The sequence below is a fragment of the Microtus oregoni genome, unplaced genomic scaffold, assembly GCF_018167655.1.
Source record: "Microtus oregoni isolate MIOR12 unplaced genomic scaffold, Mior012 000044F_ref0000062, whole genome shotgun sequence".
Taxonomy (NCBI): domain Eukaryota; kingdom Metazoa; phylum Chordata; class Mammalia; order Rodentia; family Cricetidae; genus Microtus; species Microtus oregoni.
Window position 1 is genome coordinate 6,656,686 of NW_024543218.1, and position 15,513 is coordinate 6,672,198.

The window sequence follows — 15,513 nt, forward strand, 5'->3', positions numbered from 1 at the left end:
GTGAGTCATGAGGTCTCTGCATGAAGCACAGCTTCTCTTCCCTTGCTCAGGCGTGAATCACATCATGGGATCTTCTTTGCTATTCCTGATAGGTTTTGAAGCCAAAAATGCCCTTTTCTCACTTGAGATGCCTTGGATTTAGTATATAAATGACGACATAGCTTTAGGACTTTTCAGCTGGACATTGTGGTAATAGCACTGTCCTTAAGGTACCTTAAACCACGGGGGCAGATACTGTTCTTCGCATGGCTCTCACATCTGAAGATGGTTTGCCCTGTGTCTCACACAGTTGACGAATGGCCTGGAATGTAGATCTCCTGTCAGGGTCAACCTATCACAGTCATGGTGATGATGGTTTGTGGGAGCTTACGTGTGCATGCGGCATAACAAGAACACAGGGAATGGAACAGATGACAATTAAAGCGAATCTGCTGAAGGTTGTGTGAAGTGTTTGCTTTATAGAGAGGACAGGGCATACTCTTTATGCATGTGCTTGTTCCACATGCACATATCACCTACCAGCATTGAACCTAGCAATGCTCACATGTCAAGCAAGTGTTCTATCTCTGAGCTATGTACACAGCCCTTTTAGAAACAGGATCTGCTTAAGTTGTCCAGTGTGGACTTGAACTTGCTCTATAGGCAGTTGTCGAACTCGTGGACCTTTTGCTTCAGCCTCCCCAGTCACGTTACTAAGGCCCGGGCTTCCATTACCTTGCCAGAAAACCGGTGCTGTTTTGTTTCCTTTTGTCCTTTGACAGGGTCTCACTCTGTGGCTTAGGGTGGCTTCAGATTTACAGCATTCATTCTGCCCTAGTCACCCTAGTGCTGAGATTACAGGCACAGGCTTCTCTGTCTGGTAAAATAGAATGTAGTTTCAGACAGATTCTTATGTGAATTACAATTGCTGATATTTGTTGAAAACTTAGCATGCATGTGTCCATATGATAAGATCTTAACTGTTTAACTGAAGTATTGGACAGAATCTTAACACTTTTGCTCCTCGTGATACCCTTATGAAGGTAGTGCTATGATCCCTGTTTACTATTATATAATAATAGGAAAGGATAAATGCACATGACTCAAATAGAAGGGGAATCCCATAGAAAGTCTGGTCCCAGGGGTGTCTCTAGCCACCCACACTCTCTGACCCACCCTTCAGAAGCCAGTGTATCCCCCAAACCACTTCCATAAGCTTGAAGTTTGTTGTTTAGACAGACACATGGATGTCTTGAGTTAAATAAGGGAAAAATAATTTCCATGAAGATTTAATTTACAAAATTGTGTATTGTTATGAATGCTGAATTGGGAGAATAGGAGAAACATCCTATTACCGTGTGCCTTGGAGTTCTTTTAGAAGCATCTCAGCATCTTGTCATTGGCTAAGAAGGGGAACCCTTCACTTCTTTATGAACGCATGCAATTGAGTCAGTGTAATACTGTGTTCAAATGCAAGTCGCAAGCATTTAGAGAAAATGCTTGGACTCATTCGAAAGTCTTCTCAGTTAACTAGGCGCCCAGAGTGAGCAAGGGAGATCTTGTCCTAGTAGGAGATTTTTGTTGTTGTTGTTTTGTTTGTAAAGATTGCTGTCATTGGGTACAGTTTAGTTTTCCTGCTTAGTTTTTAAATACAAAAACTACAGTCCATTATCATCTGTGAAACTAGTGTTGGAAGAGTCTTTCTTTTTTTTAAAGATTAAAATATACATTTCGAAAGAGACAAAAATCTATGCGGCTGTATATTTTTAGTTAGTTTAAAATATAGCACTCAAACATGCATGCATTGATTCTGGTTTGATTTGATGGTGTGCCTTTATCACAGAGATAGTCTTTGGGCAAGTGAACAAGATTTACTGGAGGAAAAATACCCCCTTCATTGACCTGTGTCATAAAAGAACAGTCAGTTTCACAGATCCTGTTAATGTGTGATGGATGGGCAGAAGGGAAGCCTGCCCTGGTAACTTTGCCCATAGTGTTGACTGATTGTGGTTTGGAAAGCGAGGAGAACTTGTTGTGAGCAGAGATGTGGTAGTTAAAGACACTCCAAGACTACTTGGGGATTTTAGGGCTATGCTGACCACACCCCTGTAGCTTGTGGGATCCTATGAGCCACACCAGAGGAAAGTCATGGACACGCCTAGATTTGGAGATGACTTGGGAAACTACCAGCCTCTTCACTTTCAGAAATTTGCTGCTGGAGTTGAGCTAAAGCAGGAGCAATGCTCCTCTGTGTCACCCCGTGCCACTGTTGGGTAGACATGCTTTCATGAAGACAAGCGTAAAGTACATAGGCGAATGATGCATATATCCATATTTAATTGTATTTGTGTAAACATTTTGGGAAAAAAATTAGTAATTTGCTCTACCCCCCGTGGAAGAGGGGAATAGAGGCAAGAGGACTATTTCACTCTTGATTTTTATTCTTCATTGATTTTTTTCAAACCATGCACATTTTTTGTCTACTCAAAAATGAAGAAAACTGATGAGAGTTTAAAAGGTAATGCTGAAGTAAAAAGGGAAATTTTGTTTCATTGATTTCTTCTGTGCTTTTAGTTTTTGCAGCTAAATTTACATGTTTAGTTTTTTTTTCTTCTTTTTTTCCCCATTGTGTTATAGCTTCTTCGATTTCCCCGTAATGTAGAGGAGGAAACCAAATACATCGAGCTGATGATTGTGAATGATCATATCATGGTAAGATTCATCTCCTTCAATCCTCGCTCCTAACAGTTGTATAAAATGTGTGTTAGGGTACGTTTAGAAGAAACAAAATTCTTGTCAAGTTGTGACTTGGAAAAGCCGTTTGTGTAAACACACATACACATACACCACTTTGGAAGCCAAGAACAATCTTGTTAGAATTTACTATAAAGGTACCCATGTCAAACAGGTTGTACGTATCAGCAACTGCCCACATGCGCTACCTGTGTAGAGGTCTAGCACACACAGCCTATATAGGGGTTTATCACACGCGACCTATACAGAGGTCTACCATACACAGGAAACAGTCACACAGTTTGGACAGGAGCTTTAGAGAAGGCAGAGAAGCCCAGCCAAGAGTGTTTTTGTCCAGGAACAACTTATAAATAGAAAACATGCTTAGGTAGAAGTAACTAGCAATTGTTTATGAGGGTTCAAAAATACTTCTTTTAAAGGTATTTTTATATATTACATAGACATAATAATGAAAATATGATATTTTCATTGTGTGTAACGCATTTTGACCATGTGTACCTCTTCACCACCCCATTATCTTCTGTTATCTTCCCTGTTATCCCTTTCCTGGTCCTGCTACCCCCTTCTTTTCTCATCTAGCCCATTTCTACTATTTTTGTGAGTTTGTTTTTGGCCCAATGAATTTTACTATGGGTGTTCCCAGGAGCATGGATGAGAGTTGGTTTCCCAGAGCGCGACTCCTTATCTACGGGTTCCCTTTAGTGTTGCCATGAGAGGGCGCTACTTGAAAAAGATTGAAATTGGGTTGTATGTGATGAAGCCTTTTAGAACACCAAACATATGACCCACATTTACCAAGCCATCTCCTCGTGATAGTGCCTTAGGGTTTCTTCTTGTTTTAGAACCGTGTAGAACTTGTGACGTCTTACACACGCAGCCACATCTGCATTGGTCGTCTCTCACTTGCGTGTCTTTCAGCTCATAACAGCTTTCGAGTGAACAGCCCCTCAAATAAACTGGAGTGGGTGTGGTTGGGATGAACCCCGAACCTTGTGTGCACCCAGCTTGTACGTTATATGTTGTATTCTAGCCCCTTCATGTGAAACTGAATTGAACTTTTTCTCACAGATGTGATAAAGTCATCTTGTTCTTTAGTTCCCAGCTTTCAGGCTTCAGGGTAGATAAAGAAACAGGTTACAGGTTCTTCCCTGCGGTGTTTTGCTTTTTGTGTTCTTTTGAAGAGGCCTTAGGGATTTTTCTGATATTTTGTTTTCTGTCCTAAGATGATTATTTCCTGGTGACTTTGAACACTCTTCCCTTTTGTCTATTGCTTTCAGTTCAAAAAGCATCGGCTTTCTGTTGTACACACAAATACCTACGCAAAGTCTGTGGTGAACATGGCGGATATGGTGAGTACCGCCCCATCTGGCATTGCCCCTTATGGCAGCCGGTGGGTAACAAGGTGCCTATATTCACATTCTTCCAAGTTACACTTTAGCCAGGATGATCTCAGAGACCTTGGCGATCTTGCCAGGGACTCTACTGACTAGTCTGTCTGGGGAGTTGGGCTGACCAAAAATACGGTTGCTTTTTCTCTTGTGTGTTTCTTACCAGAAAAGACAAAGCTTGACCCATAAGGCTTTAGCAAAGAAACTCACAGTTGACATCTGGGACATCAGCGCAGAGACGGTGCAGGAGCTGAGCCTCTTCAGAAACACCCAGCACAGTGTTGGGGTGCCCCTAAATAATTCTCTCTAATTTCCCTCAACACCACACAGGCTGTGTAGCAGTCATTTCCTTAGAGATCCTTTATCCTGCTTTTTTTGTTAGAGAAACTCAAGATTTCATGAATTATTTATGTAAGATGCTAAAAGCGGACTTAGGGAAAGCCTTGCATTCAGCATAAGTATTTATCAAAAGAAAACCCTGTTTGTATCTAAAATTTTCTTTGTTCATTGGGTTTTCCATGGTAAGTAGTTTGATTCTCTGTTCTTTAAGGAAAGTGCATTCAAATTGGGAAAGTAATGGTCTCTTTTAGAAACAGTAGTTTCTTTATTTAAACAAAGGCATGTCCAGGAAGGAACTTCATACTCTGACTTTGCCACGTGTGTAGCCCATGTGTTCATTTCGTTAACGCCCTAGATCTATAAAGACCAACTTAAGACTAGGATAGTATTGGTCGCCATGGAAACCTGGGCTGCTGACAACAAGTTTGCCATCTCCGAGAACCCGCTGGTCACCCTGCGCGAGTTTATGAAGTACAGGAGGGATTTTATCAAAGAGAAGAGTGACGCAGTTCATCTTTTCTCGTACGTAACATTGACATTTTTCCATTTCTCCTGGTTCTACGGCGAGTGCTCTCTTTCTTCTGGCTGAAATGTATCCTGCGATAATGCAGTTACTCTGGGATTTGGCTGTGCATTTGGAAGGAGATTTGAAATACAGATTGTTTGTAATGTTCATGTGGTTTAAGTGACTTAAGTTTTGAGGTGAGAGCTGAGTAAGTTTCTGGAATTTATTGCCAACTCTTCTCCAGATCTTGTGTTCTTTCTTTTTATAATTTGATGTAACAGCAAAGTACCTTCTGTAGAATTTTAAGACCTCCTCTAAAATCAGAGTTACTGAGGACAGTTGTGAAAGATGTGTTTTAGGTGTTATTTTTAATTGTTATTGAATTCCAAATTTAGAGGAAAGATGCCAAAATGCTGTAAGAATATTGCCTGTATGCTTTACCTAAACTCAAGATTTGCATTTTTTCTCATTTCCTGTTCAAGTGTGAATTAGAGACAGCAAGTTTGCATTTACTACTAAGTACTTAGTCATTCAGTATAGTCCCTTAAAAGTAAAGACATTCTTTTAAATACCACAGTAAGTCATGAACAGCAGAATATGTAACACTGTGCGACAGTCTTACATAGTCCATCGCCTGTGTTCTGTCTGTGTTCAGACTTCATCAGCTGTCTCAATGCCCTTCTGTAGCCAGTCCCTCTTTCAGCATCCAGTTCAGCGCTGCACAGTGTGATTCATTTTCATCTCTTGAGTTTCCTTTAGGCTGAAACATTTTCTCAGCCTTTGCCCATGTTGAACTTGCTAGTTTTGAAGACTATCGACTGATTGTCTTCTTCATGGCTCTTCATTGCAGGGACGTCTGATGCTTTGTTAGTAATTATATTTAAGTCATTTATTTGGGCTAAATCTCAAAATTGTACTTTTTGTATTCTCAGAGTATTATATGTGCAACTGATTTCTAACAGATGTATTTCCATATAAGATATGTATTGATCATGTGGGGAGGCAGCCCTTAGAAACCTCTTTTCCTTTGATCATGCGCATAAATGATTTTCACATTCCTTCTTCTCTTTGGGAGTGTATTGTCTGTGCTGAGAAAATAAATGTGGTACATTAACTATGAGAGGGGCTTGGCTGTGCGAACTGTGATCAGTAAGCATTTTCCGTTTCCTTTTCTAAAAGGGGAAGTCAATTTGAGAGTAGCCGGAGCGGCGCAGCTTATATTGGTGGGATTTGCTCGCTGCTGAGAGGAGGAGGCGTGAATGAAGTAGGTGTGAACATCTGTGCAATAAAAAGTGGTATGATGGCTGCAGGTGGGAACATCTGTGCACCAGAAAGTGGTATGGTGGCTGTAGGTGGGAACATCTGTGCAATACAAAGTTGTATGTTGGCTGTAGGTGGGAACATCTGTGCACCAGAAAGTGGTATGATGGCTGTAGGTGGGAACATCTGTGCAATACAAAGTGGTATGGTGGCTGAGAATGGTTTCCTAACACTTCATAAGTAAGGTCTCAGTGGTCCACACTTACCAGCTGCTAGATTGCTGTATTAGTCATCAATACAGTGCCTGTGTGTGCCCAGTACAGGATAGGAAAGAATAAAATATAATACCCGATGATTGTGCTCGTGTTCTGCATAGAAGAGTTTCCAGAGTAAGCACTTCATGTAGAGAGAATCTGTACATGAACTTTCAATGAAAGTAAGAAAAAAGCCCAAGCATTTACATCATTGAATGAGGATTCTTCCAGATTCGAGTAATCCCTGAAGCACTGGCTTACCCCCTAACAAATATGCTGCCTGTTTTCTTCTTTGTTCAGTATTTAACAAATTTGGGGAGAATAACAGAGAAGGGTTTTCTGGAGAAGGATTCAGTCCCAACACACTAAACTTAATGGATACAATATAAAGGAAAATGCTTCAATCTTTGGAAGGCCACATATGAAAAATTCAAGATTCTGTTGGCCACAGACCATCCTTACTTCTGACTCTCACTGTGTTTGCTACAGATGCTCTCTGTTTCACTTGGGAAGAAAGCTGGGTCCAGATAATTTGACACTTAGCTTTATTTTGTATTGTTAAGAGACTGGCTTAATAATATACAGTTATTAAGTTTTTTAGGAATGTTATCAGGTGAAATTTGGAGTCAGAATTTTATTTAAGTTTCCAAACTAAAAAATGAATGCCTTTCCGGCTGGTACTATTTCTTGTAAGACTTAATCACATAAGAATTTGTTTTCTACTACTTCATCCCAAATGCATGTTCAATATGAGCTACAGAATGTTTAGATTTGACTAAAGAAAATGTTTAGGGCATCGTAGTGCATGCCTATAGTGACAGCAACAAGGAGACTGAAGCAGGTGGATGACCATGGTTAGAGGTTGGCCTAGGCAACATAGAGAGGCCCAGTCTCAAAAACATCACATCAAAAAAGGACAGAGAATGCTTAGAAATGACTTGTTTTCCATTGTTCCCTATGATTTTTTCTAATCTATCTTAAAATGGAAAGCAACGTTAATTTGCATTTCTTTTGGTTTTGTTTTCAGTTTGGAAAAACCGATTTGATGGCCGTCACCCTTGCTCAGTCGTTAGCACACAACATTGGTATCATCTCAGACAAGAGAAAATTAGCAAGCGGTAAGTTTGAGTCTTGTGTGGTTTAGCTGTATTTATTTAAGATAGACAGCCTGCTAATTATTTTGTAGAATGAGATTATTTTTAATTCAGTTGCTTGAGCAGGATTGTGGGAGGCAGAGCAAGATATGCAAACTAGCAGCAAAAAGTTGCTTTCAAAAGTAGTAAAGGGAATATTTACATCATAGGTGAAAATTTTCCCAGGTATAATAAATAGTGAAAGCTTATGATGATAAAGTCAAGCTAGACTTAACTCAAGAAGGGACAAAGGTACCTCATTTTGGAAATTTGAAATTTGCTTGTGGAGAATTCTAGGTTGCTTGGGGGCCCAGATCATGTTGTATTATGGTTTCCTTAAGACATCTCTGCATGTGGTCTGAGAAGCAGGCTTCCTTGTTGAGAGCAGACCGGATGAAGGGCGAGGAAAGTGTAGGTTAACTAAAGTATGCTGGCCTTAACATCCATGAGAAAAACTTCCAGAGTAGGTAACACTACTTCTCTGTGAATGGCCTCACACTGTGTATTTGAGGTAAGAATATCATCATAACTGCACTCATTTAATTATTTTAGCAGCAAATATTGCAAGTATGGATACTTGTAATAAGAATACCGTATTTGGAGAGCTATTGTTTCCTGGATGATGGAATGCCGACTTACATGTGTCCACCCACTCATCTGAGTTTCAAGATGCTTCTGCAGGATGCCTGATCTCATTTTCACCCTACAGATACAGTGGCTAGATCATAAAAGGATATTGTCTTCAGAATTAAACATGTGTTAAGTGACAGGTTAGGCTTTTCAAACGAGGCAGCCTTTGATTCTGAGACTTTCTGGTTCATTTGAATCCTCTCCTGCCTCCTACCAGAGCCCCCAACACCCAGGAGTTTAGGAGCAGGAAGACCCTGTAGTATCTCCCTGAAAGCTGGTGAAGCTGGGGTGCCTAGTGAGGTGCCATTAGGTTTTTCGCTATTGTTTGGTATCTGATCGTCTGTCATGTAGCTATTCGAAATGAGGGAATAGAAACACGACCATTTGTGAGGCATTGGGTGATGTATACGACCCCCATGGGATCAAGTGCATTTTGTTTTATATATTGCAGTCAAAGCTTTTAGTGTAAGTAGAATTGGGAAGCAGCCTTTAAAAACCATTTTTGAACGCAGATTTAAGAGACAATAGAGGCTACCTCATGGCAACTGCAATCCGTGTGTAACCAGATGTGTGTTTGTTTTCCCTTAGGTGAGTGTAAATGTGAAGACACGTGGTCTGGATGTGTAATGGGAGACACGGGGTGAGCTCCTCTACTTCACCTTCTTGAGAATGGGACACTCCGTAACTTAGTGCATGGAACCGCAGTGCGGGCACTTGGAAGAGAAATCAAAACTAACGTCTTATTTAAGACAAAACAAAGCTACTCTGTGAGAAGACCCTAGGAACTTTTCAGACCTAGGCCTAGGCTAGCATTACAATGACGTAACAACTTTTCTTCTCCTGTTAGGTTTGCTCACTAAATCCCCTTTCTCTCATCTCCTTCGGTTCAACTGCTAAACTGACCCTCAAATGAAATAAAAAACCGCAGCCTGCATCTGCAGCTTTCTCAGGTCCACGTTGCTGATGGTGCTAGGGCTTTTATAGCGCAGTGCCATTGATCACGGGGTTGGGAAGAAAAATGGAGACTTATCTCAGAAAGATTTTCAGTGCTCTACTGTCCTGTCTTCACACAGCCAGACTTCAATTCTTGTCCTTTTTTCTAAATAAGTTGTTAGAACCATTCCTTGCGTTCCAGACGTATGCCTCTGCCCTCCTTTGGAGTTTGTTTCTCTTGCTATTGTTATTTCGGTACTGTTCCACACACTCAGGCTTCTTTCAGGATTTTATGTTTTATCTCCCAGCAGCTTCAAAAGGGCATAGAGAAGAAAACAGTACACACTCATATCTCAGCTTTAAGAAGGGAAACACTGACTGACGGTGTCCCCCCTTGTCACTGTCTGCCCACAGCCAGGCAGCCACCTCCGATTTTGGGTATTGTCCTTTGTAATACTTCCAGTCTTTGCATCTGTGTATTGTGAAGCAGCTCTGCACCACATTCTAGGATTCCTGGGATGTCTCAGAATGTAGCTTTTATGCCTCTGCCTTCTGGGATAATGCTATGCCTCTAAGATTAATCCACACCATCAATTTGCAATATTCGTTTGCTAAATACTGATATGCTGCCCAGAATGTTTGTGAATCAAAACTGTCCGAAGAATACATTTCTGCCAGGTGTGGTAGCCTATGCCTGTAATCCCAGTCTTTGGAAAGTGGAGGCAGGAGAATCAAGAGTTAAAGGTTGCCTTCTGCTATATTGTGAGCTGGATGCCAGCCAAATATTCATGAGGCCATCTCAAAAACAAACAGGTGAAGAAGAGTAAGGTTCAGATATCTTACTTTATTATCTAGATGGTTTATATATCACATCATTATTATCATTCACCATCTTATTTTCCAGTATTCCTTTGTTTTCTGATCATAATTGCTTGTGGTTTCTAGCTTTTCTGATTTGCTAAGCATAGTCTTACATGGATTTGTTTTAGCTTCTCCAATTTTTGCTTATTATAATTATATTTGAACTTCCAACTCCTTTTGATTTCCCAGAGGAGTTATTTTTCTTTGGAAGCCTCCCCTGTTTCCTCTATCCAGTCACGTTTCCTGCCATCTTTGAGGTTTATCATGATTTGAACCCAGGCATGCTAATTCTGCGTGTGGTATATATGTGCTGGTGTTCATGCCGAGAACACGGAGACCAGAGGTCACTGTGGGGTGTCGCTCTCTCTTTGAACCTGGAGCTCGTCAGTTAGGTTGGCTGGTTATTCACCTCCAGGGATCTACTGTGTATCCCCAGTGCTAGAGTTAGGTGGGTGCTGCTGGCCGCAGCGCTTACGTGAGTGCTGGAGACGCATGCTAGGTCTTCATGCCTCTGCAGCAGGCACTTTACCACCTCAGTCATCTCCCACAGCGCTCCCTGCATTATAATGTAGTTCTGTATGCATGCGTTATCCCTCCCAACATTCAGTCATATGTGCTTAAAGAATTCTATTTTTACTAATTTTTATTCCATACCTCTTTAACTGGACTTGACATCCAGTAAATGTTTATTGATTCAGTTTGAGTTTTGAACTCTAAGGATAACAAGGACAATAAGTGATGGAAGGAAGTATATATGCACACATGTCTATAAAGTACTTTTTAATTTTTTCTTATATATTAGGTTCTTTAATGACAAACTTTGTATTTGCAGTTTTCCACTTATTAATATATTTCATTAGGAGTTTTATTTAAGGTAGGCCAGGTGGGGTATGTGATAGCACATACCTTCAATATCAGTACTTGGGAGGCAGAAGCTGATAGATTTTTGTGAGTTGTAGGCTAACTCGGTCTACATGGTGAGTTTCAGGCCACCCAGAACTAAACAGTGGGACCCTGTCTCGAAATTTGTATTTAATATGTCTGATTATTTTTGCTTGGTGACATTAAATTTGTATAGACAATCCCCATATTGTGAAGCATAATTACAAAGCAATCAGGTATCACTTTAATATATATTAAATATATATATATTATATAAATATATATATAAGTGTATGCACATATACATTTTACCTTGAAATGATCCTTATATGAAATAGATACATTAAAGAGAAGACCCCATTGTGTAAGTGGTACCTGTTATGGCTCTTTAATTTGAGTCCTGCTCAAATCATCTGTGTACCCCATAGGTAAATGCCTCCACATTTGCTTCCTGAAGTTCACTGGCTCTGCTGATGTTTGAAACACAGCTGAAATAAATCCGTACTATCAAGTAACTTAAGGGTCCATTGAATGCAATTTATACATTACCCTGAAAAAGGGAAGACAACTTCTGTGGCCTACACACTTCAACTCTTGATAAATAAAACAGATTCACTGTTAAAAATGTGGGTTTGTTTCCCATTACTGCTGAGGGCTGAGGAGTGGGTCAGGTTTCCTACTGTACAGTGTGCTAGACTATGACCCCAGAGAGGACATTTGCAGGACGAAAGTCACAGTAGATTGATTTCTGTCCCAAGGCAGGGTTTTATGCATTCCAGGCCTTGAATCCTGCCTCTGCTCCTCGGAGTTTGGGATTTGAGGCATGTCCTGCTGTTGAGGCTTAAACAAGACTGACATCTAAGGCTGACGTGGAAGCCGGTTCAGCATTGAGCGGTAGAAGGAAGAGGGAACTTGGAGGGAGTCCTAATGATAACCGATTATCTGGCAGAGACATGTAGGATGACCTAGAAGGGAAGGTGGTAAGAACACCTGTTCAGACTCTGAAAGGAAAAGGGAAGTAAGAGATGAAGAAGCTTCATGTTAAAAATAGTTTGTTCCTTTAGGGAAAGGGAGCAAAGAAATTGCCATAGTGTAGATGACTTCCACCTGCTACAACTTTATCTGGGGAGTGGTTTAGTAAAAAATAAAAGTAGTTTCAGCATATACTAATAAACTATATTAATTAATTTGTGAAATATCAACTACTATGCTTGAAAGAAGTAATGCTATGGATAGAAACAAGTCTTTGAAGGCTGGGGAAAGAGGCTTAATAACATGTGTTCACTGTCTAGGCACAGGGGTCACCTATCAGCCTGTCACTGGCAAGATGGAGATACAATTGTCAGTTCAAGCCAGTGTGGACCATACCATAAGACCCTTCTCAAAAAATAAAATAAATAAAAGCTATTATTATCTTGTCTTTCCTTTTAAATAAAATCTTAAGATAAGACACTTTTTGAAAATATAAAAATAAAATTGACATTTTCATTCTCTAGTGGTAATCATAGTTGATTTTAAAAAGTTACTACATTTTAATTAAGTTTTTTAATTTCCACTTTTAATGTTTATAAATTTTGGCTCCTGCTGGATATATAAATATTCATTTTCCAGTTGACACTGAATAGCCATCCTTTCCCCAGCTAGTCTTCACATTGGGGCAGGTAATAACTCTGTGTTGTTTTGTTCCAGGCAACTGCCAGAGTTTTAGTCAACATTTGAGTTGCTGTCATGTTCCTCGCTGTTATACGTTATGCCATCTGTGCCTATAGCTAACTATTTTTTTAGGGGAAAAAAAATCTAAAACCAAGAATTCCCAGAGGTGTGTTTATTTTGAGGATTGCTAATTTTTTATCTCACTACAGTTCTTCTTTCCTCTGGGCCATTAATTACTTTTTTCTGTTGCATAATTTTATAATAATTTCAAAGTTTAGAAAAAGTCACAAGATTAGTGAGAAGAGATCCCATTGGTACCCTGAATCATATGTTGCTAGTTTCGGGCTCTGTCACCCTCAAACCCTCCGGGTGCACTTCCTGTGACAAGAACCCTCCAACAAATCAGAGAAGAGCCATGAAAACTGTATAGTTGCCCCCATTCAGGACTGACCCATCTACCAGAAATGTCACTTACAGCTGAAGCTTTGGAATGAGGCGTCATGTTAGGGTTCATGTCCTTACAGGCCTTCAGACTGCAGCACTTTTCTTTGACTTTCCTGGCCTGACACATATTATAAATTTATGGGCAGTTCTTTTATAGATTCCCTGATGTTTGAGTTATAGCTTGTTGTATATTATTCATTCATTATGAAATAAAGCTTTATGGTCTTTGATATAAATCATAGGTGCTGCACTATATCTTTCTTTTAATTCATGTGCAAATAAACGAGCAACCAATAGCCACTACACATCACTATATGAAAAGTTTATAAATATAATGGTTGACTGGATGTGTAATTTTAACACTGTTCAAATTTAAGGCTAGTAAGTAAGCAGGAACCCTCCCGCTGTACTGAGGCGCTCCCCTCTGTCCCTACAGCTACTATCTCCCTAAGAAGTTCTCTCCGTGCAGCATTGAGGAGTATCACGACTTCCTGAATAGTGGTGGTGGCGCCTGCCTCTTCAACAAGCCTTCTAAGGTAATAAGTGTGGTGGTAAGACTTATTAGTTATGAGTCACTGCACACTTTCATATCCAACTTTTATGTACTGAGTCTACAAACGAGAACTTTTCAATTCGACCCACTGGGCAGATTATAGAAATGTTGCTTTCGTCTGGGACAGTTGGAGTATTTCTGATGGTAAAACCAGCAGGCAGAAAGGAGTGGGGGTTTTGTTTGTGTTGGTATCTTTCGCCCTTTCTAGTTACAAAAGTGTGGGCTTCTATTTTCATTCTGTAATGTGGAAACTTTGGTTAGCTTCTAAATGATTATCACACAGTCAGCGATTCATAATTACTGTGTACTGATGTTGTACAGCATCATAGAATAAGTTATATTCAAAAGACAGAAAATTGATGAAGATTTAAAAGTAAAATAGGCTTAAAAATTTCCCCTTGATTAGGTCAAAAGTTGCTTTAGTTAAGGGAGCTGTTTGTTACTACCGTTCTCTGCAAGTCTATGCTCATGGCTGTAGTCATGGTTCATATGGAACAGGTCAGTGGGCATAGCAATTTTGGGATCACCTTCTAACTTAGAAGTAAGTTTGTGCAAGAATCAGATTCAGACCCTGAGATCCCTGTAGTATCAGCACTGTGGAAGCTAAGCTAGGAGCATCACTGTGAGGTCAAAGCCAGCTTGAACTACAGAGCCAGGCCAACGTAGGATGCACAGTAAGATCTTGTCTTAAAAAGGGAAAAGAAGAAGATGCAGTCTGAAATATCACTGTGAGAACCATTTCAAAGCTAATTTAAAATATAAAGAAACAAATGAAGGTGACTCAGTGGTTAAGGGCACATACCAGTCTCCTGTTACTCATGTATGTGGCTTACACCTTCCTGGAACTCCACCTCCAGGGGCTCCATTGTGTCTGGTCTCTGAAGGCACCTGCAGTCACATACATCTTCACACACACACACACACACACACACACACACACACACACACACGGGAGAGAAAGATAGTTAAATCTTAAAAAAGAAAATTTAATTTTATGAGTGTTTGTTTGCATATATGTATGTGAACCACATGCATGTCTGAGTCTGAAGAGTCCAGAAGAATCTAGATGGCCAGAACTTACAGGTATTTGGCAGCTGTCATTTGAGTGCTAGGAAATGGACCTCGGTCCGTTACAAGAGCAACAAGTGCTCTTAACCACTGAGGCCTCTCTCCAGATCTACAAAATTATTCTTAACAGGCTATTAGCAAAAACAATAATAATGAGATTTTTTTCACAAGTGATTAGACTTGATCCTTGTGGTAATTTTCAACAGCTGATTAATTAGATGGATAGTTTATATTACTGTTCATGTTTCAGGTAGTAAGTTCTCCACCGTTTTACCTGTACCGGGTCCTTTTTCATTTTGTGCCTTCTTCTAGTGTGTTGCATTGTGTTACCCTCTCACAACCAAACGTGTTGTGTTGTTAAACACCACCCTACCCTGTGCTAAGATTTTAATCCAGGCTTCCTGACTGCAAATTTCCTGCTTTCTCACCAAAATGGATTTTCAGATGTCAAACTGGCTTGGTTTCTCCTCAATGGCTGCATGCATCATGTGCTTGGTGACATTTACCAGACCCAACTTGGTATAAATATTATATACATACATTATATAATACAAATGTATAGTACTATGTCTGAATATCCAAATAAAAACCAAAATTGATCTTCTAAAATTCCAAGTTCTAAAGTTGTACTTTTTATTTTGTGGTAAATAAAATTATAGTTCGAGTGGACAGCATATACACGGAGCGTATTGGTGTGGTGTCAGCCCTCAGGGTCTTTGCTATTGATGTTCCTGTATTTCACCCTTTCTTGGTTTTCTTCCCACAGCTTCTCGAGCCTCCTGAGTGTGGAAATGGCTTCATTGAAACTGGGGAGGAGTGTGACTGTGGCACCGCTGCGGTAGGTCCCCTTCATTGAAACTGGGGAAGAGTGTGACTG

The 15,513-nt window shown here is 40.1% G+C and overlaps 1 protein-coding gene across 11 annotated transcripts in view; it reads left to right on the top strand.

Moving 5' to 3' along the window:
- Positions 1-15,513, top strand: part of LOC121434714 (disintegrin and metalloproteinase domain-containing protein 22) — a 224,827-nt gene that overhangs the window by 156,567 nt on the left and 52,747 nt on the right. For all 11 annotated transcript variants that reach the window (XM_041633616.1, XM_041633617.1, XM_041633619.1 and 8 more), the window contains exons 9-16: positions 2,617-2,691; positions 4,011-4,082; positions 4,816-4,982; positions 6,145-6,229; positions 7,507-7,597; positions 8,831-8,882; positions 13,452-13,551; positions 15,403-15,474. In XM_041633616.1, coding sequence (XP_041489550.1) covers positions 2,617-2,691; positions 4,011-4,082; positions 4,816-4,982; positions 6,145-6,229; positions 7,507-7,597; positions 8,831-8,882; positions 13,452-13,551; positions 15,403-15,474 — 714 coding nt within the window. The remainder of the gene's footprint in view (positions 1-2,616; positions 2,692-4,010; positions 4,083-4,815; positions 4,983-6,144; positions 6,230-7,506; positions 7,598-8,830; positions 8,883-13,451; positions 13,552-15,402; positions 15,475-15,513) is intronic.